At 50.2% G+C, this 13498-nt stretch overlaps 3 protein-coding genes across 16 annotated transcripts in view; 1 reads left to right on the top strand and 2 right to left on the bottom strand.

Annotated features, from left to right (window-relative positions):
• Nucleotides 1–3366, bottom strand: part of LOC128336818 (WD repeat-containing protein 90-like) — a 10340-nt gene extending 6974 nt beyond the window's left edge. For 2 of the 6 annotated variants that reach the window (XR_008312100.1, XM_053277037.1), the window contains exon 1: nucleotides 1923–2252. The gene's annotated coding sequence lies outside the window, so the exon portion shown is untranslated. The other 4 variants (XR_008312102.1, XR_008312101.1, XR_008312104.1 and 1 more) reach the window with 4 other exon arrangements.
• Nucleotides 1050–11606, top strand: LOC128336797 (uncharacterized). Of its 5 annotated transcripts, none has more exons than XR_008312084.1 (12): nucleotides 1050–1173; nucleotides 1971–2185; nucleotides 2290–2369; nucleotides 2530–2646; nucleotides 2817–2896; nucleotides 3262–3367; nucleotides 3585–3680; nucleotides 4135–4242; nucleotides 4378–4474; nucleotides 4836–4919; nucleotides 5319–8659; nucleotides 9256–11606. XR_008312084.1 is itself a non-coding variant. In XM_053276965.1 (10 exons), the coding sequence occupies exons 1-9, from the start codon at nucleotides 1915–1917 to the stop codon at nucleotides 4871–4873; spliced, it is 993 nt and encodes a 330-aa protein (XP_053132940.1). In that variant the 5' UTR covers nucleotides 1736–1914; the 3' UTR covers nucleotides 4874–4919; nucleotides 5209–5231. The 5 variants fall into 5 exon arrangements, 1 of the variants encoding a protein (XP_053132940.1); XR_008312083.1 differs by lacking the exon at nucleotides 1050–1173 and having other exon boundaries at nucleotides 1736–2185; nucleotides 5319–5448; nucleotides 8608–8659; XR_008312082.1 differs by lacking the exon at nucleotides 1050–1173 and having other exon boundaries at nucleotides 1736–2185; nucleotides 8608–8659.
• The window catches only part of LOC128336815 (WD repeat-containing protein 90-like), an 11162-nt gene continuing 9169 nt past the window's right edge, over nucleotides 11506–13498 (bottom strand). For all 5 annotated transcript variants that reach the window (XM_053277026.1, XM_053277028.1, XM_053277029.1 and 2 more), the window contains one exon: nucleotides 11506–12972. Coding sequence is in view for 1 of the 5 variants with exons in the window: in XM_053277030.1 (XP_053133005.1) it covers nucleotides 12815–12972 (158 nt within the window). In the remaining 4 variants the exon portion in view is untranslated. The remainder of the gene's footprint in view (nucleotides 12973–13498) is intronic.

Below are 13498 nucleotides of genomic sequence, written 5' to 3'. Positions count from 1 at the left end.
GAAGGGTTAGAGAATGTGTCATTCATCCTTTTAAAGCCAGGGCTCCATCTTGGACACACGGACAAAGGGTCCTTTGAGCATGCACAGAGTTCTTTTCTCGCTGCACCACCACCACACTACCCTATTGGCCACCAGCCACCACGGTCAGAGGCTTGTATAAAGGAATAACAAGAATAGCACTTTTATTCTCAATCCCCTTCCTAATGACCCTAATGGTGAAAATTGGCACATGTTTGTAGTAGTAGTAATTGCAGCCTTGGGGGTAGATTCTGGCCAAGCAGTGCCCCTTCAGAGGGCAATGGGGGACCAGAAACACATTTGGAAGGCCCCCTTTTCATCCCTGAAATGTCGGAAGGCGTGTTTTTCAGGAAGCATCAGGGCAAGTGAGATGTCCCTCTGGATGGTGAAGGCAGACCCACTTGTCCATGGAGTCCTCTTTGGAAGAGACACCACTCCAAGAAGGAGGCCGTTGTATTTGGGACCCAGAAAAGGAGGACTCCTCCTTGGGTCCTGTGGGGTTCACAGCAGCAAAGAAGGGAGTCTTGCAGGTGGGAAGGGTCTCCCAGGAGGGATTTGGGAGGGTGCCCCTCTAGCCATGGTGGGGAAGATGGAGGCCTCTCATGGGGGACAGGGATGTGGCCGGAAAGGGAGAGACCCCCAGAAGAACCGCAGGGGCCCCAGAGTTCCAAGGAGGGTCCTCGACCTCAGAGGACCAACGGCCGTTGAGTTGGCAGTTAACTGGTGATGCGGCCCCCTTTGTGACATCACCCGTCGCTACAGGATACTGGGGCAGGATTCATCGCTGACTCCCTTGAATGCATGTGCGAGTGAAAGAGAGAGGGTGTTTGAGAGAGTGTCTGTGGCCGCGAAAGGTATTTAGAGAGTGATTGGGCGCGATTGAGAGAGTGAAAGAGGGAGAGATTGAGTGTGAGACTGAGATTAAAGATCAGAGAGCTCTTCAGAGAGAAGCGGGGATTTATTTGGGATAGGGAGGGGGGGGTTGTTGTTGGGGTTAATTTTTGGGGTTCAGGGTTGTTTGGGATAGGGAGGGGGAGGCGGTTGGGCAGGGTTCGTTGTTGTTTCTAGTTGTTGCTGTTTGTTGTTAGTCTTAGGTTAGGTTTAGGTTAGGGTTCAAGTCCGTAACTGGAGTACAGCCACGAGCCTGTGGATCATGTGAGTATTGACTGATTCATTTCATTTCTAAACCATCTTAAAACTGAATTTCTCAAGGCTTTGGAGAAGCTATATATATATATATATATATATATATATATATATATATATATATATGTGTGTGTGTGTGTGTGTGTGTGTGTGTGTGTGTGTGTGTGCGTGTGTGTGTGTATGTATGTATGTATGTATGTATGTACTCCACTATAAATGATTAATTGGTTTTATATTTTAATGTTTTATATTTGCTGAAAGTGTGTTTTAGTTTTTCATGTAAATGTGTTGTACTATTTGGTCAAAGACCGTAAATAAATAAATACAGATAAATACAAATTTATCAAAGCACTTTTTAAAAAGTTTTAGCCCAAGGCCTGAGAAGACAGGTGTGTCTAAAGGGATTTGGGGGAGGCAGCCAGAGATGCAGGAGCTCCTCTGTGGACCGGGAGCCCATTCCCAAGCCGGTCCGGGGCAGCCCCAGAGAAGGCCTGGCCCCACACGGCCCCTTCTCCAGCACCCACTCCCTGCCTGCGTCTCTCCTCAACTCAGGAGCCCAGGAGGGATTCGCCATTCTTTAATGGGCAAGCTCTCCAGCCTGCCAAGGGTTGGGAGATCTCCCTTCTGCACCTCCCCAGCCCAGAGCTGTGCCACCTCGCTGACTGAAGAGGGCTAGCCGTCTTGGGCTCCTGGCATCCCCCTCCTGGCGGCCATGCAGGGTTTCCCCGCCCCCTGGGTCCCCCCTATCCCATGCCCACCTTTCTGCCCAAAGGTCTCGTTCTCATGCTCTGCCTGCTCTCTTCTAGGCTGCGCAGGCTCCGAGCCCTCCTGGCTAGGCGGTCCAGCCGAGTGGCCCCCCTGGCCGCCCCAGGGGAGTCTGCAGCCTCCAGGCCAGCTGCCCCCCGGAGGTGGTGGGTCCTGTGCGGCCGCACCAACCGGGTGGGCCCTGCTCCTTCGCTGCCACTGGTTGGGGGCTGCAGCCGGCCAGAGCCAGCCGAGCCCCCTGTTGAGGATGCTGGAGGTGAGGAGGGGCCCCAGTTGGCCGGGGGGGGGGGGAGGCAAGGGGGCGGCCGGGCTGGTAAGGGGCCCCACTCACTCTCCTGCCTTCTCCACCTCTTCCTGCAGCTCCAACACCCAGCAGCCTCATCAAGGCCAGGCTCCGCCTTGTGGATAAGGCCAGACCGGAAAGTGAAGAAGAAGGGAAGGTATGGAGAGACCCCCTCCCAGAACCCCCCCAGGGAAGCCCAGAGCCGTGTCCAGGGGGGTGGGGTACCAAGGGACGGCAGGGCGGCTCACATGAAAGGGGGCCTGCCATCCAAGGGGCATCCTGCCCCACTTCACGGCCCCATTGTTTTCCCCTTCCAGGACCGGAGGGACCGGGTCACGTTCCTGAAGACCCTGATCGAGGCCTGCAGGAACAGCCTCCAGAGAGGGGAACGCCGCCTTGCCTTCTCAAAGGGTTTGGCAGCCCAGGCCGTGCTGGTGAGTGGTTGGCAGCTGGGGGGCCTGGATGGGGGGGAGTGGGGTGGAGGCAGCCCTTGGAACAGAGCCAAGCCCAGCGGGGCAGGGGGGTGGAGCTGGGGCAGGTCTAGGGGAGCCCCCCCCCCATGGATCGGGGTGACTTTCGCCTCCCTCTCTCTGTTCCCTCCCAGGAGGAGATGGAGTATACCTGGGAGGACCCCCTGCCTCCCTACCTCTTCTCCCTCTGCGCGGAGGCTCTCACCTTGCTGAGGTACGTGGGGGACGGGAGGGGTCTGGAGAGGGAGATGTGGGGTGGCCAGTGGTGGGAGGATGTTTGGGAGGGAAGTCCGATGTAGGGAAGAAGCAGTGGGGGACCCGGGGGGGGGGACATGGAAAGGGACCAGCCCCTTGGTCCTCCACCCCCTTGGCCCCAGAAGGTGTCATTGAGGACTCCCTCCTCTGGGCAGACGGCTTGAGTGCCACAGGATCCGGCCCCCTTCTCCTGCCCTGAGTCCTGGGGAAGCCTTGGATCGGGGCACTGAGGGAGGGGGCAGAATCTCCCCCCTCAGCCCTTTCCTGGACCGCCTTCTCCCCCCGCCCCAGCGGGATTTCTCATCGTTCCCCTTTCCTTGACAGTCGGATGAAGCCCTGCTTCTGCCAGAGCAGGGAACATAAAATCATCTCCGGCTGCCTGTTCTGGATGAGCGTGATGCCAGAGCAAGGGCCACAGCAAGACCAGGAGGTGAGTATGGAGGGAGACCCCACCCCACCCCACCCTGCCCCACTGCTGCCCTCCTAGGCAAGGACCCTGGCTGGGGGGGGGGTCTGGATCCCCCAAGATGGGCAGAGGGCAAGCGGGGCTCTTTGGAGGCCCAGTGGTGCCTTTCCCCTCCCTGAGGGGGGCTGCGACCCCCTCCAGCCTCCAGAAGCCACACTCTGGCTCCCTTTCTCCCTCTCAGGACCTGTTTCTGCCACCTGAGGAGGCCCTGCAGGGCCTGCTCAGAGCCCTCCTTTCTCAAAGGCCCAGCCTGGAGCACCTCATCCATATCACTGAGGTAGGTAAGGTGGCGTCTCCCAGCCACGGAGGGACCATCCCCTGGTCCAGTTGGGGTCAGCAGGCTCCTCTGCCCTTCCTGGTTGTGGGTAGGGGTAGGGTCAAGCATGTCGGCGGATAAGGCCTCGACTCCCTCCCGGTGGGCAGCGTTCAGATGTGCAGCCCCGTCCTGGCACCCTGAGCAGCCAGGGAAGGGTATTCCATAGGCGGGCCCCCACCCCGAAGAGACCCTCCCCCCCACTCGGCTCACCTGAGCTGGGAGGGAGGGGGCATAAGAGGCTCCCTGGTAATTTGGGTAGCTCATTCGTGAGGACGACGTAGAAATGTTGGCGAGAACCACCTTGGAGATCTTTCTCTGTCTTGGGTCCCCGTTCTCAGCAGCCAGGCAAGGGGGCTGCTGGTGTGAGGATTTCGACCACGGCTGTGGCATTCTGAGGGACCTTTTCATCCTGCAGGCCATTAATAGTGAGGTGGAGACCAAAGACGAGCAGGAGGAGGCGGTGGCAGAAAGGGCTGGCTGTTTGCTGCTTGATCTGGCGACTGGGCCGCCCTTCTACTTTGAGGTAGGTATCCCCTTGGGTCCGGCATCCTCCAGTCCCCCCTCCTCCAGCTTCAGGGTCCCCAGAAGAGCTCTGACAGGCCTTCGTCCTCTCTCTCTCTCTCTCTCTCTCTCTCTCTCTCTCTCTCTCTCTCTCCAGGCAGAGAAGATCAAGCCCCTGCTGCCCTTTGCAGTTCTTCAGGTGTGGAGGATGGCAGCCCAGGCCAAAGACCAAGACAGCACTTCATCTAGTGAAGGTAGCATCCATCCCCATGGAAACGGGGCAGACAGAGCTCCCTCCCTGCTCTGGGCCTAGGCAGAGCTCCCTCTGGGCCCTCTGTGGGTCTCCGAGGACCCCACATGCTCCTCCACCCTTGCCTCCAAGTGCCCTCCCCAGAGAAAGTGCCTTCGCTTCCCAATCCAGCCCTAGGGGGAACATGGCGCTCCCTGAGGAAGGCCTTGTGGCCAAACTGCAGCTGGGGAAGCCGTTTCTCTTGTTTCCTTTGGGAATTCCATCCCAGAACCTGCCTCCATTTCTCGGGGATGGGGAGGGTCCTCTGCCCCTTTCCCAAACCAAGCCGTGCTCTCATGAATTCTCTTGTCTTCTCTCCCAAACAGAGGACCTGCTCCAAGATGTTGAGTTCTGGGATGACTGAGGGCAATCAGCTCATGGACACTGGACAAGCTTGTGGCCAAAATCAGGTGGGGATGCCATTTCTCTTGCTCCCTTTGGGAACGCCAGCCCAGAATCTGCCGCCATTTCTCAGGGATGGGGAGGTTCCTCTGCCCTTTTCCCAAGCCCTGCTCTCATTGCAGATGCTCCAGGGCCTCTGTATGGAAGAGAAAGAGGGAGGAGCTGGAGGAGCTTACTCCCCTCCTGACCTCTCTGGCCCAGAGCCCTTGCCATCAACATAGAGGATTCCCTCTAAGAATTTCTTTGCCTGATAAGGCAAGGGCATGTGCTGTTGAGACCGTGACCTCGTTCCCACAGCTGGCCCCCACGGATTCATCCACACAGCGTCATCTCATCTTCTTTCCCAACCCATGGACTTCTTCCTGGCAAGGAATGTGGTTTTTACTTCCATCCATGTTGTTGGTTAGAGGAAGTTACAGCCCTACATTCAAGAACGGGAAACAAGAAGTGCCCGAGAAACAGCCCACACGGTCCATAGAAGGGAGAGAGAAATCTAAGCAAGCAAAAATCCAAAAATATTCTAAAAAACAGGAATGAGTAAGTCTTTTCAGTTCCTTTAGAACCTCGAATACATTTGTTCCTCTGGCAGACATCTCACCAGGGAGAACTATTTCTGACTCTATCCCTAAATTAGGTTCTGTAACTGAGAGAATGGAAGCACCAAATCATAATGCTGAGATCGGGATATCCTTGCCCACAGCAAACAATTCTCAAGCACAAGTAGGAGGCTCTCTAGAGGCTTTGTTTAACAATGCAGATTCATCGTCTATCTTGAGGGACTCTCCAGATCCTTCTGGATTAGATACTGCTACAAATGAGGTTTATGACCAAGTTAGATCTGCTTTTTCAGGTTCATCTGCCTCCTTCTGCCTCTTGACAGCTGAAACAGTGATAATCATCAGTCAGGTTTCTAATCAATCGGAAACAATTTAAAGGATTTGAAAGGATCAAGGGAGAGAGGGAAGCACCAAATGATCCTACTGATTTAATTCTAAAACCATCATACTTGCTGCAGGGGGGAAGAGATTTCTCCCTTAAAACCACCGGTGTCGAAAAACCAGAGAAATGATAGAAACATTCTTCAACAGTGATGCTAAAGGAGGAATTGACACAATTCTCTGAAGCAAGACCCCAAGTTAGATCTGCATTTTCAGGTTCATCTGCCTCCTTCTGCCTCTTGACAGCTGAAACAGTGATAATCATCAGTCAGGTTTCTAATCAATCGGAAACAATTTAAAGGATTTGAAAGGATCAAGGGAGAGAGGGAAGCACCAAATGATCCTACTGATTTAATTTTAAAACCATCATACTTGCTGCAGGGGGGAAGAGATTTCTCCCTTAAAACCACCGGTGTCGAAAAACCAGAGAAATGATAGAAACATTCTTCAATAGTGATGCTAAAGGAGGAATTGACACAATTCTCTGAAGCAAGACCCCAAGTCAATTTCTTAGATCTAAAGTCTCATCGGCCATAGGTGGATAGAATTTTCAAAATTGGGATCATCTGGATCCCATCCATGAACATCACAAAGTGATCCTTGACCCGGAGTTTATGAAACAGGCAACATGACTACTGCTTGAAAAGGATTGTGAGGCCCCTGCTTTTAGGCTGATTGAATGTGAAGAAGCTCTACGGAGTAATGAAGTGAAACAGGTTAATCAGAAGGTCACCCTGTGGTTGAAATTGGTGACCAAAATGTGTGTCTTCTTGACTCATTTACAGTGGGTATTGGAAAGAATCACCCCCTTTGATAGACCTTAAATTCTGGTTCCCTTACATCCTGAAATGAAAACACAAAGAAAATTCCCTTCACCAGCTGTACTTATCCAATGCAACCTATAACATCCAACTGAAAAACATCACAATTACAGTCCAGAAACAGTGTCAGAAATAAAAAACAAGAATTACTGAGATTGAAAAAGGATCACCCCCCCAATGTCAATATTTTGCTGAACCACCTTTTGCTTTAATAACAGCCTTGAGTCTGTTGGGATACTTCTCTATCAACCTTGCACATCTAGACGGAGCAATATTTGCCCACTCCTCCATACAGAACTGTTCAAGTTCGGTCACATTGGATGGTAGGTGTTGGTGGACTGCTATCTTCAAATCTCTCCACAGATTTTCTATGGGATTTAGGTCTGGGCTCTGACTGGGCCACATGAGGACGTTCACTTTCTTCTCCTACAGCCACTGTGTGGTCAATTTTGCTGTGTGCTTCGGATCGTTGTCATGTTGAAAGGTGAATCTTCTGCCCATCCTCAACTGTCTGGCAGAGGGTAGCAGGTTTTCTTCCAGAATCTGACGGTATTTTGCGCCATCCATTTTTCCTTCTACCCTAACGAGAGCCCCAGTCCCTGAGGCAGAGAAACACCCCCACAACAGGATGCTGCCACCTCCATGCTTCACTGTAGGTATGGTGTGTTGTGGATGGTGAGCTGCGTTGGATTTACACCAGTGGTACTGTCAGTTGAGGCCAAATAGTTCAATCTTGGTCTCATCGGACCATAAGACCTTTTTCCATTTGGCATCAGAATCTTCAAGGTGCCTTCTGGCAAAGCTCAAACGAGCTTTAATGTGGCCTTTCTTGAGAACTGGCTTTCTCCTTGAGACCCTCCCGAACAAGCCACTTTTTTTCCACATGTTCACTGAACCCTTTAAGTTCAACACCATTGGAAAGACAGCATTTGTGGTCTCAACCTTCGTTTGAGGCAATGGAGGTGATTCTGTTGGATTGAATGGACTCCCTCTGTCAATTACAAGTTCAGAAGAACCAGCACCCAATAGAGAAGGAACTGCAATTCATCATTTGGACGTAATTAAGTGACATGTAACATCTGTGAGATCTGAAAGGCTTTTGTCTTTGATAACATGGAGTATGGCTGGTTGGAGGTCTAAGATTAAGGATGTCTCCTTGATGGAATCGATTTCAGATTCTGATTTTGTGATGCTCCAGGAAACATGGTTGGATGAAGAGCTTAGTCTAGATGGTGTTATCTCTCTCTCTCTCCCTGAATGCTGTTCCAGGCGTAGGGAGAGGAAGATGATGTGGTGGGTGAAGCTGGTTGGTCTCCACTGCTCTTCAAGCAACATTTGCTCTTAGCAAAAATATGTCATTTGTCCCTACAATCAGACTCTGTACCAGAGGACTGGGAAGTAGTTAACAAAAAAGGACCCGGTGGCGGGGGGACCCGGAAAACTACAGGCCGGTTAGCTTAACTACTGTGTTGGGTAAATTGATGGAAAGCAGGCTTAAGAGCAAAATTGGTTAAGCACCTAGAAGAACAGGCCTTGCTGAACCAGCCTGGCTTCTGCAAGGGCAAGTCTTGCCTCACTAACGTTTTGGAGCTATTTGAGAGTGTCAACAGCATGTGGATAAAGGTGATCTGGTTGACATAATGTACTGGGGCTTAGCGGTCATGGGATAAGGGGAAAGGTTCATGTGTGGATTGGTAACTGGTAGGGCTGGGAAAGACCCCTGTCTGAAAACCTTGGAGAAGCCACTGCCAGTCAGTGTAGACAATACTGAGCGAGATGGACCAAGGGTCTGACTCCGTGTACGCCAGCTTCCTATGTTCCTATGTCACTTAAGCCTGGTTTTAATCAGTTACTGTTGTGTAAACCTACAGTCCCTTGAACACACCCTGGCAAATGAGTGTCATCTTTTCCAGTCTCTTCTCTGACTCTCTTTCCAGAAAGCCAGTGTCTCCTGAAGGCTTGTCTCCAGGAGGAATTCATCTTCAGAGAGTAAGCTGTGCATTCTTGCTTGTTGTGCTTAATTGCTCCAGCTTCCAGTGTTCTGGAGTCTCCTGTACCATAGCAGTTTTAAAAGCGGGAGGAGTCTTAAAAGCCAGTTAAAATCTCAGCTTCCTGGATGTTCTGTTACATCATAAATGGGTTCCAGAGCTTGACCTGGAAGCCCTCAATGCAGCAGCATCTCTGCTAAATCTAAGCAGGTCTGGGTCTAGAGATCCTTGGTCCGGTGGTAGCAAGCATTAATTGTCCCACTTTGCTAAGCAGGGTCCACCCTGATTTGGATGGGAGAATACACATGTGCATTCCCCTTCGGGGATGGGGCCACTCTGGGAAGAGCAGAAGGTTCCAAGTCCCCTCCCTGGCAGCATCTCCAAGATTGGCCTGAGGGAGACTCCTGCCTGAAACCTTGGAGAGGCTGCTGCCAGTCTGGGTAGACAGTACTGAGCTAGATGGACCAAGGGTCTGACTTGGTACATGGCAGCATCCTATCGATAGAAGACCATTTGGGATCATAGGTAGCCCGTCCTGTCCCCCCTTTAAGCTGCAACAAAGAAAGGTATGATACAGATGTAATATTTTTCCAACAGGAAGACTTGGATTGGCATCACATCAGCCTTGGCTCTGCTGCTTGTGCTCAGCGTGATAGGAAACGTAAGGTTCCTCTTCTGCAGCTCCCGAGAGGAACGCAAGCGTGGCAGATATACCTACTACCCGCTGCAGGACATGAATGGGGAGGCCGGCCACGATTGTCCATGGGACAAGGAAGACCAAGTGGAGGACGCCTGCGCCCCACCTCAGCCTGTGTCAGCAACGCTGTTCTTACAAGAGAAGCCAGAAGACGCTCTCCGTGGCTCAGATGTTTGGGCACCATAGCTGAACATTCTGGTCGTCTTCCAGTGCAGAACCTGGCTGCTTCTCTTACGGGCCTGTGCTCTCTGAAACGGGCCGCTGTCCTCACAAGTAGGTCTACCCAGGGGAAAGGAGCCTAGGAGATCCTAGGGTGACGATCTGATATTTTGGTTCCTGAGGTGGAAAATCCAGCTGCTGACCTCTGGTGGGGGAAAACTAATACGGACCTAAGACTGCCTTATGCAAGGTCTGGAATGCCGCCTTGGCAACGCCAGGGTTATGCTGCTAAGCATCTAGGCTATTCCCAAGGCTATTCCCTTATCAGCTTTTGTCCTAAAGAAGCGTGCAAAAATGTGAAACACACACTGGAACAGAGAACTGCATTCCGGCAGGCCTCTCCGTGAACGTTTTAGACATCTGAAATGTCTTGTCTGCACCAGCTAAACAGATAGCAACATTTTCTAGGTGGATTGATGGGGATTTAGGGGACGCTGAGACTCCTCCTGCTGCCAAATTAGGAATGATGGAGAGACAGGCTGCTGGGCTTTCAGTCTGAGAGCGCCCACCAACGCAGCCTTTTAAGTTGATCTAGCTTCAGGTGCCTTTTTAAGGATGCGGAGACAAGTGAGAGGTGGCTTATTACCATGTAATATTTGACAAAGGCAAAACCTCACGTAGAAAGAATGGATTTCTTAACCTCTTTCCCCTTATTGTAATTTTTTTAAAAAAATGGTCATCTGTGCCATCTATCTGAGCCCCATGAGTTAACCAAGGTTTGTTTAATGACTACTAGCCAAGAGGGCTCTTTTAAAAAATACTCTAGTGATGGTGGCTAAATAGAGCCTCCAGATTCAGGAGCAGTGTGCCTCTTCATTCCAGATGCAAACAGGGGATAGCCATCACACCAAGTGGAAACAATATCAAACCTACATAGATCTGTGGATGGGTCTAGTCCAGTGGGTACTTATTTTCTTCTTCGTTTGCTATATGAACTGCTTTGAACGTTGCTTTTGTTTTAAAAGCAATGTGTCAATACTGTATTCTTAATCATAATGAAGTTGACTCTTAGGCCTTAATGAAGATGGCTTAGGCCTTTAACTTATCACATCAGAATTTTTAAGTATTTTGAAAGATGTAGATTTACTTCAAGAAGGTCAGCAGCCTTCCAGTTAATTTATTTTAAAGTTTTTAGGCCTGTCTGAGCCAGAATATTTAAATCTCTTGGTTCCCTTCACACCTCTTTTTGTACTGACTGCCAAAGACTGCGGGTTGTGCCACACTTGAACCATGTGTCTATGTATATATTTCGGAATCTATTTTATTACCTCTAATAACTTTTATGAAAGGCTTGAACAAACCTGGTCTGAAGGAATCAGCTTTTTATTGGGTATATCCAGTTTTGTATTACTGGAATCATCCTTTGATCAGTGGTGAGTTAGTGGGCAAAGAAGGGAAAACATGGTAATTTCATGCCAGGATAGGGGGAAATGTGTCTCCTTCACCTTTCTGCTAAGAGGAAACAGTATTCCTAGCTTAACCTGCAGTATCTGATACATAGAGGGGAATTATTTCATTCCCTTTCTGCTTCTGAAGCTTTAAGGTAAGATCTTAAGATCACATCCTCCTCTTGCTGTATTATGTATGTCTTTGTCTTGACCTTTTTTAAAGCTAGAAAAATCAATCTAGATAGTTTCAAGCTACTGTTTCCATTACAAAAATAACCTACAAATTAATCCTACATGTTCCCACTGGCAAGAGAACATCTGCTGTGAGGCCATATTAAATGTTTAGTGCCATACTTACCAAAAATTCATCAATACCAATCAGAATTCTTAGATATAGCTTCTGATTCCGTTACTGGAAAAGTGATACCATGCCCGATTCCTTGGAATTGCCCACTCACACTACTCATTCCCCTGGCTAAAGGGCTGTATGCACACACATATATTCACCCACCCTCTTACTGAAAAATGCAGGGATCAAAAAGGTGCATAAAAACACACTCGTTTATTAGGAATCAAAACTTAAACACAAGCAGACCAGTTTTCTTCTCTTCCAGCTTGTAATAAATTACAAATGACAAAAGCAATGCAGTTGTGTGTGTTGTTGATACAGTCTAATTCTGAGAGGGAAATATTAGTTATTTCCCTCTCAGTTGATGTCCAGTTTCCATTTTGCCAGCTCTCTACCCTACTACCAATGCATTCTTTGTTTAAAAAACACACAATTTTTCACTATAAAATATTCCTTAAATAAATCTTCTAATCAGAAAGGCAACTTTGTGCTCACAAGATCTGGTCCCAGTGGCCATCCTGTATCTGCTGAGCATAGTTAATTTTGTTTCCATATCTGGGCTGCTGAGAGAATTCAGCAAACTGGGGGAAAAGAGCTGAGAATCTCTTCTGACTTACAAATTCTCAACACCACTTAGCTAAGATGCAACTATCAAAATGAAAAGTGGTTGGGTTTTGTTTTTTTTTGAAGAACAAGAGTTTAATCTTGTTCCTTGCACTGTTTCTCAAGGGAGATTCCAAAAGGGTGATTCTGTTACTTGGCTTTGTCACTGTCCTGGGGTCAGGGATACTTCTATGGAAAAGCCAACGAGATTGAGGATTGCTCACCCTCAAGTCCACACGAGGACAGAGCCATGACCCAGTCCAGAAGGGGACTTTCTAAATAAACCACCTGTGATCCCATTTAGAAAAGGTGGCCAAGAATGCTCCCTGTCCATGCCGGGGAAACCAGGAAGACTAATAAATTAGCTACTGGCATTGTTATCAGGGATCAGGGGAAAAGATCATACTTCTAACCATCCCCATAAATGTCAAGTAACACCTACATCTGAGGGACACTCAAAATAGCTTCTCTGCCTCAGTTCCAATCAAGAGAGTTACCCTATTGAGCCAAGATGATCCTGAGTTTTGGGGAGGGGGAATCTAGCCAAGAGTCCAAATCCTGGATCACCCCCAGTATGGCGATTTCCAGGCAAGTAATCCAGGGTCTGTGAATCAAGAAGAGGTGTGTCTGAAACCAAGCAAGCCAGGAGACGTCTGTCCCCCATGCAAAAGCTGGCCCTCAACTCCTGCATCGTCGTCGGTTGCCATCAGCCATTTCTACCCCAAACATCGGAAGCATATTCTCGAAAGCCATGGAACAGTCCCGTGTCGGGTCTAACGGGGCATCTCCAGAGCTCCTGGGCACGACCAGAAGTTCTCGGAGCTCAAACGGGGCAAAGTGAGGGGTTCCGAGCGGCCACCACGCTGGTATCCTTCGAGCAGGCGAGTGAGAGAGCTGGGTTCATCTGCTCTGGACCTCCCACACCAGGATCTCGTTAAAGGAAGCCGTGAAGAGGCGCCTCCCGGAGGGGGTGAAGCGGCAGAGGCCGACGGCATCGTCGTGGCCGGCGTAGTCCTGTTCTGTCTTGGCTGTGCGGTCAATCAGCCTCAGCAGGTGCTCTGTGGGGGTAAGCAAAGCTAGAGACCAAGACTGGCTTTTCTGCAGGAGAGCCCAGGAAAAAGTGCAGTCCTCCACACTGGGTAAGTCATTCACTTCCTGAGAATCTCAGCCAAGGCTGGTTTGGGGGTATTCTGACAGGAGGGGGGAGGACTAGGACACACCTACAAGAATATGACAGCAGCCTACTGAGATCGGGCCCATGGCCTCCCATGTCCAGCATCCTGTTTCACACAGTGACTTGCTAGATGCCTCTGAGAAGCCCACAGGCAAGAACTGAGGGCATGCCCTCTCTCCTGCCTCAGAGCCAAGATGCCTCTCAATATCAGTTGCCGGGGAGCAACAGCAGGAGAGAGGGCTGGCCTTCATCTCTTGACTGTGGGCTTGTCAGAGGTGGGTCACTGGGGGAAAACAGGAGGCTGGACTAGAATGGCCTTGGACCTGATCCAGCAGAGCTGTCCTGATGTAGCAACCTCTGCTGGAGGAATCACAATACCTGGTGCCCCTTAGCTTGCTCCTTGTCTAGGA

Source organism: Hemicordylus capensis, chromosome 13 (genome assembly GCF_027244095.1).
Source record: "Hemicordylus capensis ecotype Gifberg chromosome 13, rHemCap1.1.pri, whole genome shotgun sequence".
Lineage (NCBI taxonomy): Eukaryota > Metazoa > Chordata > Lepidosauria > Squamata > Cordylidae > Hemicordylus > Hemicordylus capensis.
This window is presented reverse-complemented; position numbering and strand designations above follow the sequence as displayed.